This window comes from Desmodus rotundus, chromosome 7 (assembly GCF_022682495.2).
Source record: "Desmodus rotundus isolate HL8 chromosome 7, HLdesRot8A.1, whole genome shotgun sequence".
Lineage (NCBI taxonomy): Eukaryota > Metazoa > Chordata > Mammalia > Chiroptera > Phyllostomidae > Desmodus > Desmodus rotundus.
In genome coordinates this window covers 37614882-37628851 of record NC_071393.1, presented here as the reverse complement: position 1 = coordinate 37628851, position 13970 = coordinate 37614882, and the positions used below count along the sequence as shown (strand labels likewise).

General features: G+C 56.3%; 1 protein-coding gene across 2 annotated transcripts; it reads left to right on the top strand.

Annotated features, from left to right (window-relative positions):
• The first annotated feature begins 4049 nt into the window (after positions 1-4049).
• NR2E3 (nuclear receptor subfamily 2 group E member 3) lies at positions 4050-10875 on the top strand. 2 transcript variants are annotated; one of them, XM_024557539.3, is made up of 8 exons: positions 4050-4389; positions 4810-4936; positions 5077-5180; positions 5269-5517; positions 5601-5776; positions 6614-6860; positions 7098-7203; positions 10501-10875. In XM_024557539.3, the coding sequence occupies exons 1-8, from the start codon at positions 4326-4328 to the stop codon at positions 10631-10633; spliced, it is 1206 nt and encodes a 401-aa protein (XP_024413307.2). In that variant the 5' UTR covers positions 4050-4325; the 3' UTR covers positions 10634-10875. The 2 variants fall into 2 exon arrangements, with proteins under 2 accessions (XP_024413307.2, XP_045048881.2); XM_045192946.2 differs by lacking the exons at positions 4050-4389; positions 4810-4936; positions 10501-10875 and adding an exon at positions 9839-10347 and having other exon boundaries at positions 4945-5180.
• Positions 10876-13970: the final 3095 nt, after the last annotated feature.

The window sequence follows — 13970 nt, the reverse complement described above, 5'->3', positions numbered from 1 at the left end:
AGCGCCCTCCCACCCCGCCACCCAGACCCCCAGGGAGTCAGAGGGAGTCGCTGACCTGTCCCCTGGGAGAATAATAGTATTAGTGATAAGGTGGCCTCTGGCAGCTTCATCAGCAGATTCAAAGCTTTGGGCTGAGTAATCCTTTGGCGTCTGCCCCAGCAGCTGGTGGCCAAGATGGGGAGACTGTCCCACCCCCATCCTGCTGGGGTGTCATCCTTTCCTGTCGCACAGTCTCCACTCTGGCTGGGCCTCACCTGCCAAAGAACCCAGGGGGGCCGGGGGAGAGAGGACCTCAGCAGGGATCAGAATGAGTGAGGAGGCGGCAGAATGAAGCTAAAATAAACAGAGTAAGCCCAGCCAGGGCAAACACTGTGGGTATCTTTATTTTCAATGGATTTTTTTAGTTTTATTTTTTGCCATTCGATCATAATACATACCCACTGTAGAATATTTAGAAAATTTAGACAAGTTTAAAAAGATTCTTGTCCATCGTGTGCCTTGTTATCCACACATCTAAAGGTGACCTGAAACTCTGAGCCTGGTCCCCGGAACCTGCCATCTGGACTGAGGACAAGAAGTTGACCTGGAAAAATTTGTCTCTCAATTTTAAGTTCAATGCTAAGAACGATATCTGGCCCTGAAGGGGCCTCTAGAAGGAGAGCAGGGGACTGAGGAGTCAGGGCAGGCAGCCTGGGAGAGGCCTGGAGGGTGGGAGGGGGCTGGACACGCCAGACACAGAGCTGCAAAGAGAAGACCTGTGGGGAAACCAGAACCCTCCTTCTCGGCCCAGAGGGCCTTCCCCGATGCCTTCAGCTCCTTCCCTGTGGTCCTCCCTTGCGCTTGCTGGGAGGAGTGAAGTCGGGAGCAGTCCCGGGACCTGCCTTCTCCCAGTATTTGCCTCCCTGCTGAGGGCTTCAGGGAAAACCTGATCCCGACCACACACCCAGCCAGCCTCAGAGCTGGCTCCAAAGCCCCTCCCTGAGGCTCTTCCCCACAGCTGTCACCCCCAACCTCTGCCCTCTGACCTGCTTCCACCGGCCTCCTCCCTCTCAGCTGGGACTGGGTTAATGCCTTCAGTGTCATCTCTAATCCCAGCACAGCCCCAAGGGGACACCAGCTGACCCAGTTCGGAGGTGATGGAACTGCAACACGGAGAGGCAGGGAGAGGCCCAGGCTCACACGGCGGGGAGGCCGTTCTGAGTGAAGATTAAAGGAGCCCACGTGTATACACACTTAGAACCGTGCCTGACACGTAACAATGTCTTAACGAGTACTTCCTGTTATTCCTATAATTGTTCACATTGGTTTCCAATTAGTAAGAGTCTTCACAACACAAAAAGGCCCTCTCCAGGCCACAGCCAGCCCCTCCGAGCAGCGCTCTGCCGCCCCCAGGCTGCCTAGGTGGCGGGCAGTTGGTCCCCCACCAGCTGTATCCTTGCCCTCTCTGACTCCTTTTCCTTTGTCTCCCGATTTTAAAAGGAATTCCTCTTCTTAAATATTTTTTAAATATCTCCTTTGATTAAAAAAAAAGGTCTTTCCTTAATGCCACCCTTCCTACAAAGCCGTTAACTCTGTCTCCTTCCCTTCTCAGCAAGTCTCTGCTTTCAGCCCGCCTTCCCCCCGCCCCCCTCATCTATCCCCACCCCCCACAGGCTCTCCTCCTCTTCAGAACCACTGGCCAAGGGCACCAGAGTCCTGCTGCTAAAGCCAGAGAGGTCACAGTCTCCGCGGAGGCCTCCTTGGCGGAAAGCAGGAGCTTGGGGATCAGACACAAGTTCGAACACCATCTCTATCCCCACTCTCCTCTGCCACTCAGTAGCTGCGTGGCCTCGAAGCTTCACCTCTGAAACTCAGTTTCCTCATCTGTGAGTTGAGGCTGATGAGGATACATTCTTTAGAGGGTTTCTGTGAGTTTTGAACATGATAATGCATTTGTGCATGAACTCTTCCTGAGTGCTTTCTCGCTCTCCCTACTCATGATACAAAAGACCGCATAGGACACTGGCTGGGCTGAACCCCGCTTCCTGTCCTGCCTCGGCCCACACTGCCCTAAGTTTCCCTCTCAGCTCCTTTTGCCGGCGGCTCTTCCTGGGCCCGGAGCTCCAGGATCAGAGGCCCTCACTTAGACTTTGGGGCTTTCCTCCTGGCACACACGTGCTCCAGGGGGCCCCAGGCCTGGTCCCGAGTGCCCATCTCTGTGCAGACAAGGTGTGCAGGGGTTGCTGGGGCCTGTGGATGGTCTCCACACCAGGCACCAGGCACTAGAAGCTCAGGGCAGAGCCCAGGGCAGGAGTGTGGTGTGAAGTCAGCAGGGAAGCCAGGAATGTGTGAGAGGTCACCAAGGAGGGAATGAGAAGGTCTGCTGGGGCCAACCTCAGGGGCACACCGAGGAGGTGACAAGTTCCGAGCGGAGAGGAAGACGGTGAAGATCTGAGTTCCCGAAGAAGAGGGAGAGTGGTGCTTTGGAAGGAAGGACTGGTCAGCCAAGTTCAAGGGAAATGCCCTTGGCCTTGGCTGGGAGGTGAGGTGGAGGGTCCCGAGGCTGCCTGGCTGCCTGGCAGGAGGGGTAGGTGGAGCGGTATGACAGAGGCAGAGGTCAGGTGAGAGGCCTCAGCCCAGTGGCCTCAATCTTCTAAGGCCTCAGAGAGCAGATTACCCTGTGAGGTCCCTCGAGCTGACTTTCCAAATCCCCAAGAGTGCTCCTCTGTCACAATGAGGGTTAACGCCACTTACACAGGGCCCCACCCCACCCGTCTCTCCCCTTAGCGCCACCACCCTCCCAGAAACTTCACACTGTCCCCCTCCTACCTGGGCCCCAAGGCTGGGCCGCCCCCTTCCCCTGGCTCACCCCAGAGGTGAGCTCCAGTCTGCTGAGGATGGGGGTTCCTCTCCAGACCAACATGGGGCTTTCTGCTCCAGCCTGGGCATGGGTAGGAGCGGGGGAGGGGCGGGAAAGGGAAGGGAAAGGTTGTTTTCTGAGGACGCAACACCAGCATCCATCAGTGCCTATGCGCCTGCGGAGGGCCACGTGCGGAAGCACTTTGAGAGCGAGCTTACTTAGCGCCTCCAGCTACACTGCAAGACAGGCACTTTCGTTACCCGGTACAGACAGGTTAAACCACTTGCTCAGGGTTCCATGGCTGGCCCAGGAGGGAGCGGGGATTTGAACTGTGGTCTGTCGCTGCTCTCTCCACCCTCCCTCTGGGGTCTGGTGCTTTGTCCAAGGAGGCCAACTTTTTCTGCCTCCTCCTAACCACTGCTGGGCTCCTGGTTCGGGCTGGGAAGACTGGGTCTGGGGACAGCGGAGGGGCCAGCCTGCCTGGGGCTGTGCGGCCAAGTCAGGGAAAGAAGCGGGGGCCTCCTGAGAGCCTGTAGCCAGGCTCAGGGTCTGTGTCTTCACCCCCATCTTGTCCTGCTGGCCTGGCTCCCCAGGTGGGTAGGAAAATCACCTGCCAACTCCTCTTCTGCCACCTTGCAGGCCTGAAGGCAACCCTCCACATTGGGCCCCAGGCGTCCCCGCCTCCAAGCCATCCTCAGGCCCTACATCGGGCCCATTCCCTTGTTTGATGGGTGCTGTGTCTGTGCTGGATTTCTGGGGAGCACTAGTCTTTCAGGGGGGCCAGGACCCTCAAATCCCGGCCCCTCAGCAGTCTTTTAAGGGATTGGGGGAGAACCACTGGGACGAAGAGCTGGACCCAGCCCGGACCCACAGCGGGCACCACGCACGCAGGGCCACACAGAGGCGCACACATCTCGGCCACTCGCTTGTTCCCAGGAGCAGACTGAGCACCCCAAAAAGAATAAAGGCCTGGAGGAAGTGGAGTCCACACCTCCCTTCAAGACTTGCCATTGAATGGCTTGACAGCACTGGGCAGAAGGGACCCAGGGACACGGGGGGCCGGGGTGGGGCCAGCAGGACTGGCTGGCTCCAGCGGCTCCTTGGTAATGCTGCAGGTGTGGCCGGTGATGCTCTGCGGAGACGGTAAAGATTAAGGGGATCATAAGCTGCGTCCAGCGCTGCCCTGGGAGAAATCTTCTCGAGCCAGAAGGGCAGCTGTGAGGGGCCGGTGGGGCAGCTTCTGAGTCAGACTGAGGGAAAGGAGGCGGGAAGACGGAGAGTGGAGACACGGGGAGGGAGACAGGGACAGAGGGAGATCTCCGGGGCCGGGCAAAGGGAGAAGTCCAGGCAGAAAAGGGACAGAGGCACCAACGGAGGGGCAGAGCAGAGAGAGGGAGGCAGAGGCTGCAGCTCCGTGTGCGCACGCAGGAAGGCCAAGGAGGCTGCCAGGGGCCCTGCCCGGACTCGGGCCCGGACACGCTCCCACATGGCCGTGGCTGCCTCGAAGAGGGAGTCTCCGGGCAGATGGGGCCTGGGGGAGGAGCAGACAGGTACGGCTTTCCTGGAGGTAAGGTCTCAGCCCTTGGGGAACAAAGTTGCACCACGAAAAGAGCCCGAGCAACTCAGGCCCAGCCCCAAAGGACCCTGCTGGCAACCCCGAACCCTGGGAACACGGGGGCAGCAGAGCCAGGACAGGCCGAGCGAGCTGATAGGAAGGAAAGGAGAGAAGCAACCTTAGGGTTTGTCGGCAGAGGTGGAAGTGGGGGCAGAGCCTACACGCTTGTTGAAAACTGGCCGGGGGGCGGGTGGGGGGCGGTGTGAGGGCAGAAGCTGGGTGGTGCGGTGCGGCAGGGGTACCGTGAGAGGGGAGACACTTTTCCATCCAGGTGGGACAGGGAACCAGGGGTCCAGAGGGCCCCTGACGAGGAGGGTGGGGCGTGCGGCCCGGGCCCAGCCTGCCCCCTCCCCAGGCGCGGGCGGCCCCCTGCAGTGCCGCGTGTGCGGGGACAGCAGCAGCGGGAAGCACTACGGCGTCTTCGCCTGCAACGGCTGCAGCGGCTTCTTCAAGAGGAGCGTGAGGCGGAGGCTTATCTACAGGTGCGGGGCTGGGCTCCGCCAGGAGAGCCCCGGGAGGGCAGGGGCGTTCGGGGGAGAAGTGGCCGGAGTGAACACGGGCAAAGCCCGCCGTCCCGCGCCTGAGCAGGACCCTGCCGCCTGGGGCTCCCCTCGGCCTGCAGGTGCCAGGTGGGGGCAGGGATGTGCCCAGTGGACAAGGCCCACCGGAACCAGTGCCAGGCCTGCCGGCTGAGGAAGTGCTTGCAGGCGGGCATGAACCAGGACGGTGAGTCGGGCAGTGGACCCGAAGATGGATGGCAGAGAGGCGGGGGCGCATGGCTGGTGGGGCGCCCTGACCCCTCCTGCCTCCCCAGCTGTGCAGAATGAGCGTCAGCCGCGCAGCACAGCCCAGGTTCGCCCCGAAGGCACGGAGCCTAACAGGGAGCCCCAGCTGGAGACGCTGGTGGCTCCCCCGGCCCCCGCAGGGCCCAGCCCGCGGGGCCCCACCCCTGTGTCTGCAGCCAGAGCCCCGGGACCTGGGATCCTCACACCCCCGGGCCACCACCACTTCGTGGCAAGCCTGATAAAGGCTGAAACCTGCGCTAAGCTGGAGCCAGAGGATGGTGAGTGGGAGAAGGGCCTCCACCCCGCACTCAGGCCTCTGCCAAGGAGCAGCGGCTTTAGTCACAGCCTTCTCCTCCAACAGCTGATGAGAACATCGACGTCACCAGCAACGACCCTGAGTGCCCCTCGTCCCCATATTCGTCCCCCTCCCCCCGCGGGCTGGACGGCGCCCATGAGACGTCGGCGCGCCTGCTCTTCCTGGCTGCCAAGTGGGCCAAGAGCCTGCCCGTGTTCTCCAAGCTGCCCTTCCGGGATCAGGTGCGCCCTCAGGCGAGCCCCAGGAGCCAGCCGCGCTGACGCACGAGTCCCTGTGCAGGCGATGACTGCAGGCTCAGGGGCCTTGGGGAGGGGGATGGCTCGTGCCTCTGAGTCAGCTATGTCAGGGCTGTGTGTCTCAGGGGTGTGACTGTGAGCGGTCACAGCTCTGCACAGACGTTACAGCTGGGGCGAGAACCTAGGGGACAAGGGTGGCCAGGGTCGCACAGAGACTGGGGATTTGAAGGCAGTGCCTATGGTCCCCGGCTCACCTCTCCTCCTAGACAAAACCTCATGTCCTGCGGACACTGTATGTGACAGGGTGGGCAGCAAGCCCTGAGAAGCAGAGTGGGTGCTGTGGGCTCCCCTGGAGCATAAAGGCCTCTGACTTCAGGACTTGAGTTTCAGCCCAACCTCTACTCCCTGGGCTTCCCACCGACATGCTGTCCAACCTGTCAGGAAAAACCCGGAGAGAGGCACACGGAGGGTCCGAGCCCCGAGCCAGGATTTGGATTAGAAGTCAGGCTGCGTCTCCCGAGTACACTCAATGTAAGGTGCTCGTGGGGAGTGTCCCCAAGGCCGCCCACCTTCCCACGGCTCTAGATTTCCCTAAATGTTCCAGGTGAGGCTCTGGATGGAACCCAGGCGGCCGGGCCAGATGGTACCAAATCCCAGAGCTCTGGGACTCTGGCTAATGCCAGGAGTCCAGGAGAACATTCTGGGCACCCTGGACCAGCCCTTCCTGTCCTAGGGCACCTGAGAAGGTGGCAGAAGTTGCAGGCTGAGCCTGAGATGCTGTGGGCCAGCCATCGCCCTCCCTCCCACCCTCTCTGAGCACAGGTGATCCTGCTGGAGGAGGCCTGGAGTGAACTCTTCCTCCTGGGAGCCATACAGTGGTCTCTGCCTCTGGACAGCTGCCCCCTGCTGGCCCCACCGGAGGCTGTGGCTGCCGGCGGCCCCCAGGGCCGGCTGGCGCTGGCCAGTGCAGAGATGCGTTTCCTGCAGGAAACTATCTCCCGGTTCCGGGCATTGGCGGTGGACCCCACGGAGTTTGCCTGCATGAAGGCCCTGGTCCTCTTCAAACCAGGTAGCTGAGTCTTTGCCCAACCAGAGAAGTAGTTGGGAATGAAGGGTGGGCATTCCAGCGACTTCCTTCTGCCTCTCACTTGTCCTCCAACAACCCACACAGACCCTGAGGTGTGCAGACTTCTTCCCTTGGGGGCAGGAGGTGCAGGGCTGAGTGCACCCCTCCTGAGGGCCCAGCTGACTGTGAGAGAGGCAGGGCAGGGTAGGACCGGAGCTCACTGCGGCTGCTCCCTTCCAGAAACACAGGGCCTGAAGGATCCTGAGCACGTGGAGGCCTTGCAGGACCAGTCCCAGGTGATGCTGAGCCAGCACTGTGAGGCCCATCACCCTCACCAACCTGTGAGGTGACTCAGGCACCTGCCTCCCTGCCCACCTGTCCCTTCGCCTCTTCACTCCCTGCCCACCTGTAGGGCTCCGTCTCATCAGGGCTGCGCTAATTAGACAGGACAAGGGTCCCAGTTCAACCAGCATCTGCTGTGTGCCAGGCACAGTGCAAGGCCCCATGAGTGGGGACCAAAATGTGCGTAAGACAAAGGGGCTGCTTTCCAGGGATGTGGGCACAGTGACCACACCTCAAAGATGAGGGCCGACTTGGTCAGGTGCTGGGGGGTGAATGGACCTGAAGGAGACAGAGACCCATGGGGGTTCCAGCAGAACCTCTGGGAAGTTGTGGAGGCGGAGCTGGGCTTGCAAGGCGGGCTAGGGACTCAAAGAAGAGACATCGTCATTTACAGGGAGGGAGAGAGGCAAACTAGGATGTGTTCTTAGGACAAGAGCCCAGTTTGGAAGGTGCAACAGATTGCTTCCCGTGAGAAGGTGGGAGATCAGGCGAAAACAGCACTGTGGACCAGCCTGTTCAGGACTTTGGAGGCCAGCCAGGCCACAACTGATTAGGCAGAGGGGAGCCTGCAGGGGTGAGCTCGCAGAGCTGGACTTCATGCAGACAGCATGTGCAGAGGACGCTGCCATCCCCCAGGGAAGCCCATGGAGTCTGCTCCCAGGGGTGGAAAGGAAACAGCAGGAGCGAGTGCCTCCAGAGGCAGGAATGAGTCAGACTTGGCTCTTGGGTGTTGTCAGGGAAGAGGAGCTATGGGAGAGGAGCTATCGTGAAACAGACAGGAAAGTCAGAAGGCAAAGGTAGTTCTGAGGGAGCAGGACAAGTTCCGATGGAGGGACGTCTCCTGGGGTCCGTGCACGGTGCCTTCAGGCTGAGAGTGTGACTGGGCGAGCGTGGGGGGCAGGAGCGCAGCCTGGCACCACCAGTGGATACAACGGAACCTCCACAAGGTTGAAGCACTTGGCCTCCAGGAATCTACTGGCCATTTCAGACCACATTACCTGATTCTCTTGGGGCTCCGCACAGTTCTCTCGAAGAAGTAAGCTAACACAGACACCCTGGAATCACCTCCATTCTGACCAATGGTCGCAAAAAGAGGTAATTTCCCTTGGAGAAGAATCGAAGTGACGAGGCATATGCCACGTTGCACAGAAAGCTTTCTGCAACTTAGGTGCACAGGAAGAGCCCTGTTTCAAGACTCGACATAGTGGCCTGAGAATGATCATCACAGAGAGCAGGCAGCAGAAGCCCTCCTCGGCTAAGTGTCTGTTGGGATCAGACACTTCAGCTTCCAGAAAAGTCCGGGCATATTGGCTTTCTATCAAATTTCAAAATTCTGGTTGTGATTTCCGACGTCATTTCTTTGGCAGTGTTACAGAACAGACCCCAGGTGTGTGGGGGGGGACTGATATACTATTGCCGAATGGACCCACCCTTGTGCTCCGGGGGTCCCCCACCCCGTACTAGGTTCACCTTGCTCGCCGCCAGGAAAAGATGTCTCTCAATGCCAGAGATTGGTGAAAAGGAAAGGGATTTTTTATTTCAAGAGTTATACAGACTTAAGAGTAATGACTTAATGTCTTCATTGAGATCCCAAAGTCCTTTAGAATACCCACAAATGCACAGTCCTTCCTTCCCCCTCTGCCCAGTCCGGGGTCCCATGTCTCAGAAAAAGAAATAGAAGTCCGTGGCTCTTCTCTGCCCAAGTCGCATGGTCCCAAAAAGACCCCACATGGCTGCCGCGCCTGGGTTTAAATCCCAGCGCCAATCTTCCTCTGCCACCATTTCCAACTCCTCCCACAATTGGCCCCAGCTGCCAGCATTCCCGTGTTCTTCCAGCTTTACTGAGCTGCCATAGTAAGTCTGGGCAGGTGTGGCCCCATGGCATGGAGGCAATCATCTCCAAGCTCTCACGCAGGTGCTGTAACCAGGGGAAGTTTCCTCCCAGTTACATCTTGGGTGGAAGTCACTCCCATCCCCCTGGCTCAGAGCAGGGCCACAGCTATTTAACATATCCATGAAACCAGTTAAAGGTTATAGACATGTTACATGACCTTTCTAGAGGTTATCTGCAAAACTGTTGCTATGCAAAACAGCTCTCAATGGCCCTGCTCCATGTGTCCCATCCCCCAGCTCAGACCTGTGGGGGTGAGGACATCCTATATATACTTTTTTCTAATATTTCCTGGACACCGAGTTCTGGGTCCCATTACAAATCCCTGTTCGGGGCCCCCTTGGCTGCACCCTGTCACAGCGGTTCAGCCCCAGCTGCAGGCAGAGCTGAGTGCTGAGAGAGACACTGGCTGCTCTACGAGCGTGGTGCCGTGACCACGCTGCAGTTTTTTAAAGCAACACCCGGGAAGAGAGCAATTTCCACCGTCACCCAAGATACACACCGACAGTGAGACAAAGTTCCACCAAGTCGTACCTGCCCTTACTTTGGGTAATTTACTCTGATATTTGTGTGTGTTTTCAAAAGACTGGTTGTGACCCACCAGTGGGTGGATTCCCGCTGTGTGAGAGCCAGTTCCTCTACTTGACCTCACGGTTACTTCTTCCTGACCCTCCTCAGTTCAGAAACACAGAAGCGGGAAGGCACAGGGAGGGGACGACCACTCAGTGCCACTCTGTCGCACTCACAGGAGAAAGCAATCTTGGACGACTGGGAGGCGGGAAGCCTTCCCACAGACCCCACGGAGGAAGCTGAGCGCGCAGTGGCCTCACTTGGGAGTGGCCTTCTCATCCCAGGCACTGACTCGGGCTGTCAGGCCTCCTACCCAAGGAGGGCCCATCCCATCCCTCCATCTGTCCCTTGGGCTTTCACCCTCCCCCCCCACCATCTCTGCACCGTTTCTCCCCTGCTTGGCAAAAGGCTCTTACTTAAAACTACAACTGCTTGTTTTGTGGATGAGTATCCCAGCCACAAATGATTCTTTGAGAACATTTTCACTAATGGCCCCTCTAACATCCTAGGTGGCTTACAGCGGGGGACCTTACATTCTTTTCAAATATATATAGTATGAATGATCATAACTGCACATATTATTAACATAAAGAACGTATCACTTTATGATCTTTATACATAACAAACTATTTTCATCACACTCCTCAACTAAATATATCAGAGGGGGCCACACGGGCCAGGGGCAGGGCTAGGCAACCCCTCCAGTGAAGGGGGCCTTTCCCAGAATTCCCCTTACCCACCCTGGGCCCTCCCCCCCCCCACCCCTCCCCCTCCTTCCCCGGGAGGCACCTGTGCTCAGATGCTGATGGCAGAACTCACGGTGCCCTCTCTCCCCTTCAGGTTTGGGAAATTGCTCCTGCTCCTCCCGTCTCTGAGGTTTATCACTTCCGAACGCGTGGAGCTCCTCTTTTTCCGCAAGACCATAGGGAACACGCCGATGGAGAAGGTCCTCTGTGACATGTTCAAAAACTAATGCGGGTGCAACTGTATGGGTACAGCCACTTTGGAAAGCCATCCACTGAAGCGGAGCACTTGCCTGCCCTGTGACTCGGTGGTTCCACCTGCACCTAGCAGAACTGCCCACCGAAACACAAGAACAATTACGGCAGCTCTATTCATAGTAGCCCCGACTGTACACTGCCAGCAGAATGGATTCACACGTTGTAGTGTAGTCATAGGATGGAAAACAGAAATAAAAAAAGAGTGAACCACCAATACGTGTGAAAACACGGATAAATTTCACAGACATAGAGTTGAGCAGAAGCAGCCCCGCTTCAGTTCCAGGACAGGTGAGGCCGACTGGCGGTGCCCTGGAATGGGCCGCGGGGCTCGTGGGGGCCTCCTGGCGTGTTGGAGATGGTCTTTATTTTGATCTGGGAGGTGGTTTCACAGATTTATTCATTTGTAAAAATTATTTAGGCTGTGCCCTTAAGATCTGTGCACATCACTGTTTTACGTTAGACCTCAACGAAAAAGTGCAAACACAAAATCAAAAGGATTGTGGCCGGAGCTGTCCCTTTCACACAGGAAGGTTCCCACTCCCAGTCAGCGTCCAGGTGTGACGAGTCAAAGGCCTGAGAAAAATCTCCCACAGGACTCAACTGCCCAGCTTCCCTCCGGGTGGCCTCCCACCCTCCCATGGCTTTTCTTCCTTCTCCTCTCCTTCCTCCCGGCTCCATAAACAAAGGTGAGAACCAGCCATCTCAACCCAAGGTAGGCACGGGCACGTTTTGTGAAAGGGAATCGCCATCATTTCTTAATTCCTTATGAAGGATGAAGCTCAGACGAATCTCATACCCTTTCCGAGGACAGACCCCGACGACTAGGAAATAATAGCAATAAAAAGTTAACGTGTATCAGGCACTTTATATATCAGGCAATGAAGGGAGCACTGATTGTGCATTGATGTTTAACCCTCGCATCAGCTCGGGGGGAGGGACCCATCATCCCCATTTGTAAGTGAAAAAACTGGAAGCTTAGAGAGGACTCGAATCTCCCTGCCACTCTACTTAACTAGCTCGACCCTGGCACTGCCTCCTCCCCACACCCCCGCTAGCCCTGGAATCCACCGAAGAGAAGAAGTGCTTGAAGGCAAGAAGGAAAAGGTCATGTGAGATGTCTGTGACACCCCAGGGGTCCCCCTGCCCTGTGCCCTGCGTACAGATTCTCTAGCTGACGGAGATACCCTGCCCTGATGGAGGAAGAATGGCTCAGAACGCTGTGCTTTGGCAACGACCGCAGCTAGGTTGTTGCCCAGAGGAAAGAGTACGGCAAATCCCGTCCAGCTTAAGCCCTTAAACTACTTGAGACTCTTCATCTGAAAGCATGAGACTTGTCTCGGTTACTTGGGTCATTTCATGTCTATACCATTACACTAAAGACCTGTTTATAAAGCCTGAGCAAAGGAACTCCAGCAAGAAACATGCTTGAAATGTGACCAGACAGGCACATTTATCCTACGGCCTCGCTGTTGAGAAGGCTGCAAAAGCCGCCTGCTGGAATTCACCAAGGGTGTATGGGGTGTGTGGTACAGCAGCTGTGTGTCGGGAAAGAGGTCGCCTGGGATTTCCAGGAGGAAGTCTGGGGGAGTTAGAGGAGGTGTATAGGCTGGGTCATCTGCAGTCAACCTGGGCTCAGTACCACCCTCTTCTACAGACTCCAAGAACTACATTTCCCAGGATCCCTTCCCCCATGACTGCGAGGGGGAAGGAGGGCCGCACCGGAGGCGCGGAAGGTTAGCAGGTGCCATTATTCTTCGGAGGCACTTGCAGCTGGGTGTGTGGGAAGAGAGAGACTTCCCGGGCGGGGCCTTTGCAGGAACTGCAGGGGTCTCCAGGCAAGCTTCTGAGGACTTTGGAACTTGGGGCTGAGATCTGCGTTGTCATTCTCGACCTGTGTTTTCCCAGTTCTTCCAGTGTTTATGTTCAGACCCTAATTCCTATGTTAAGTCCTCCTCACTTGGAATATACGGAAAGGCTTCTGTTTTCCTAATACAATGCAGCTCTCGGTGGATCCCAGGATTTATTCAATCTTTCACTGTGGACTGGCCCCACTCACATTCGGATGGGTAGCAGCTTTTGCAGCATTTAGGGCCCTTGCTAGGAGAGAGAGTACTACGAAAGCTTTTTTTTTGCCCTCCATGCCAGAAACGTCTTTGGTTATGAAGTACGCAAGAGGGAGTCTTTAGGGGCCTACCTGGGCCTTTCCTTTCAGCTGCAGTTTTCAGATCCGTGACACGCTTCTCCTCCACCTTTAAAGGGGTATTTAAAGGTCAAAAGGGCAGAGAAAGACTCAAAGATGCCAGGAAACACCCTTCAAACTAATAAACAGCCTGAGAGTGGAACCCAGCTCTTCGGGACGACTGGGGTCCAGGTGGTAGGCATCATTTCCCCCACTAGAATGCAAGCCCCACAGCGGCAGGGGGTTTCGTTTTGGTCACCCGCGTACCCCAAGCAGTACCTGTGGGTGCCCGGTATTTCTTGAATAAATGCATAAATGGCAACACAGAATTGGGAAGTGACACGCTCCTCGACTAGGCATGCGAGACGCCTGCGAGATTAAACAGATGTTACATGTGCCTTTCCTCCGCCCGCACTTAGGACCCTGGTCTAAGGCTCTGTACTGCCGCCCAGTACATGAGAAAGAACGATTTTTAAAACGTCAAAGTTGTGGTCTCTGTATAATTTCCATCTCCTTACACCTTCACACGCTCGGCTTTGTAGAAGGGTTTGTTGTAAATTCAGGAGTCACAGAAACAAGTTTTAAAAATGGCATTTCTAGGTCTTATTTGACAAATGAAGGAAATTTAAGGAAACAATTCACTATATATATCCTTATCATTTTGATGTAATTCAATGCAAAAATGTAAATTGAAACTTTAAAAAGGAAAATCTTAAGAGTCTAAAAACTGAATGAGTATACTGTTGGGGCAAAATGCAGTTTCTTTTCATTCCGCCTTAGACTTGGCTTGGCCCTTGGGAACCCCTGACCTCACACTCTCATCCGACACCCAAGTACTGGAACCATTCAATGGGTGCTGGTGACCCAAGGGCCTGCAGGTCAGTGAGTCGTGGTTCTTGCCTTGAAAAGCTTACGTGAAAGGTTTCTGATGCCATGAATACTGGGAGTTGCTGAGAACACAAGACATCTAACCAGGTTCAAGGGGGAGGAATACATTTCCAGGTAGACCCGAGAGTCAGTAGGAGTTAGTTATCCAGAGAAGTAAACCTGGGGAGAACTTATTTCCACCTAGGAAAACCTAACCTTCATAAAGGGCCAATGACTCCCAAAGTCACATGATGTAGTGGGAA

Excerpts from the sequence above, each read along its gene's own strand:
- NR2E3 (XM_024557539.3), top strand. The coding sequence starts at position 4,326 with ATGGCCGTGGCTGCCTCGAAGAGGGAGTCTCCGGGCAGATGGGGCCTG. Across the intron at positions 5,181-5,268 it reads GGCGGGCATGAACCAGGACG|CTGTGCAGAATGAGCGTCAG; the intron begins GTGAGTCGGGCA and ends CTGCCTCCCCAG. Across the intron at positions 5,777-6,613 it reads AGCTGCCCTTCCGGGATCAG|GTGATCCTGCTGGAGGAGGC; the intron begins GTGCGCCCTCAG and ends CTCTGAGCACAG.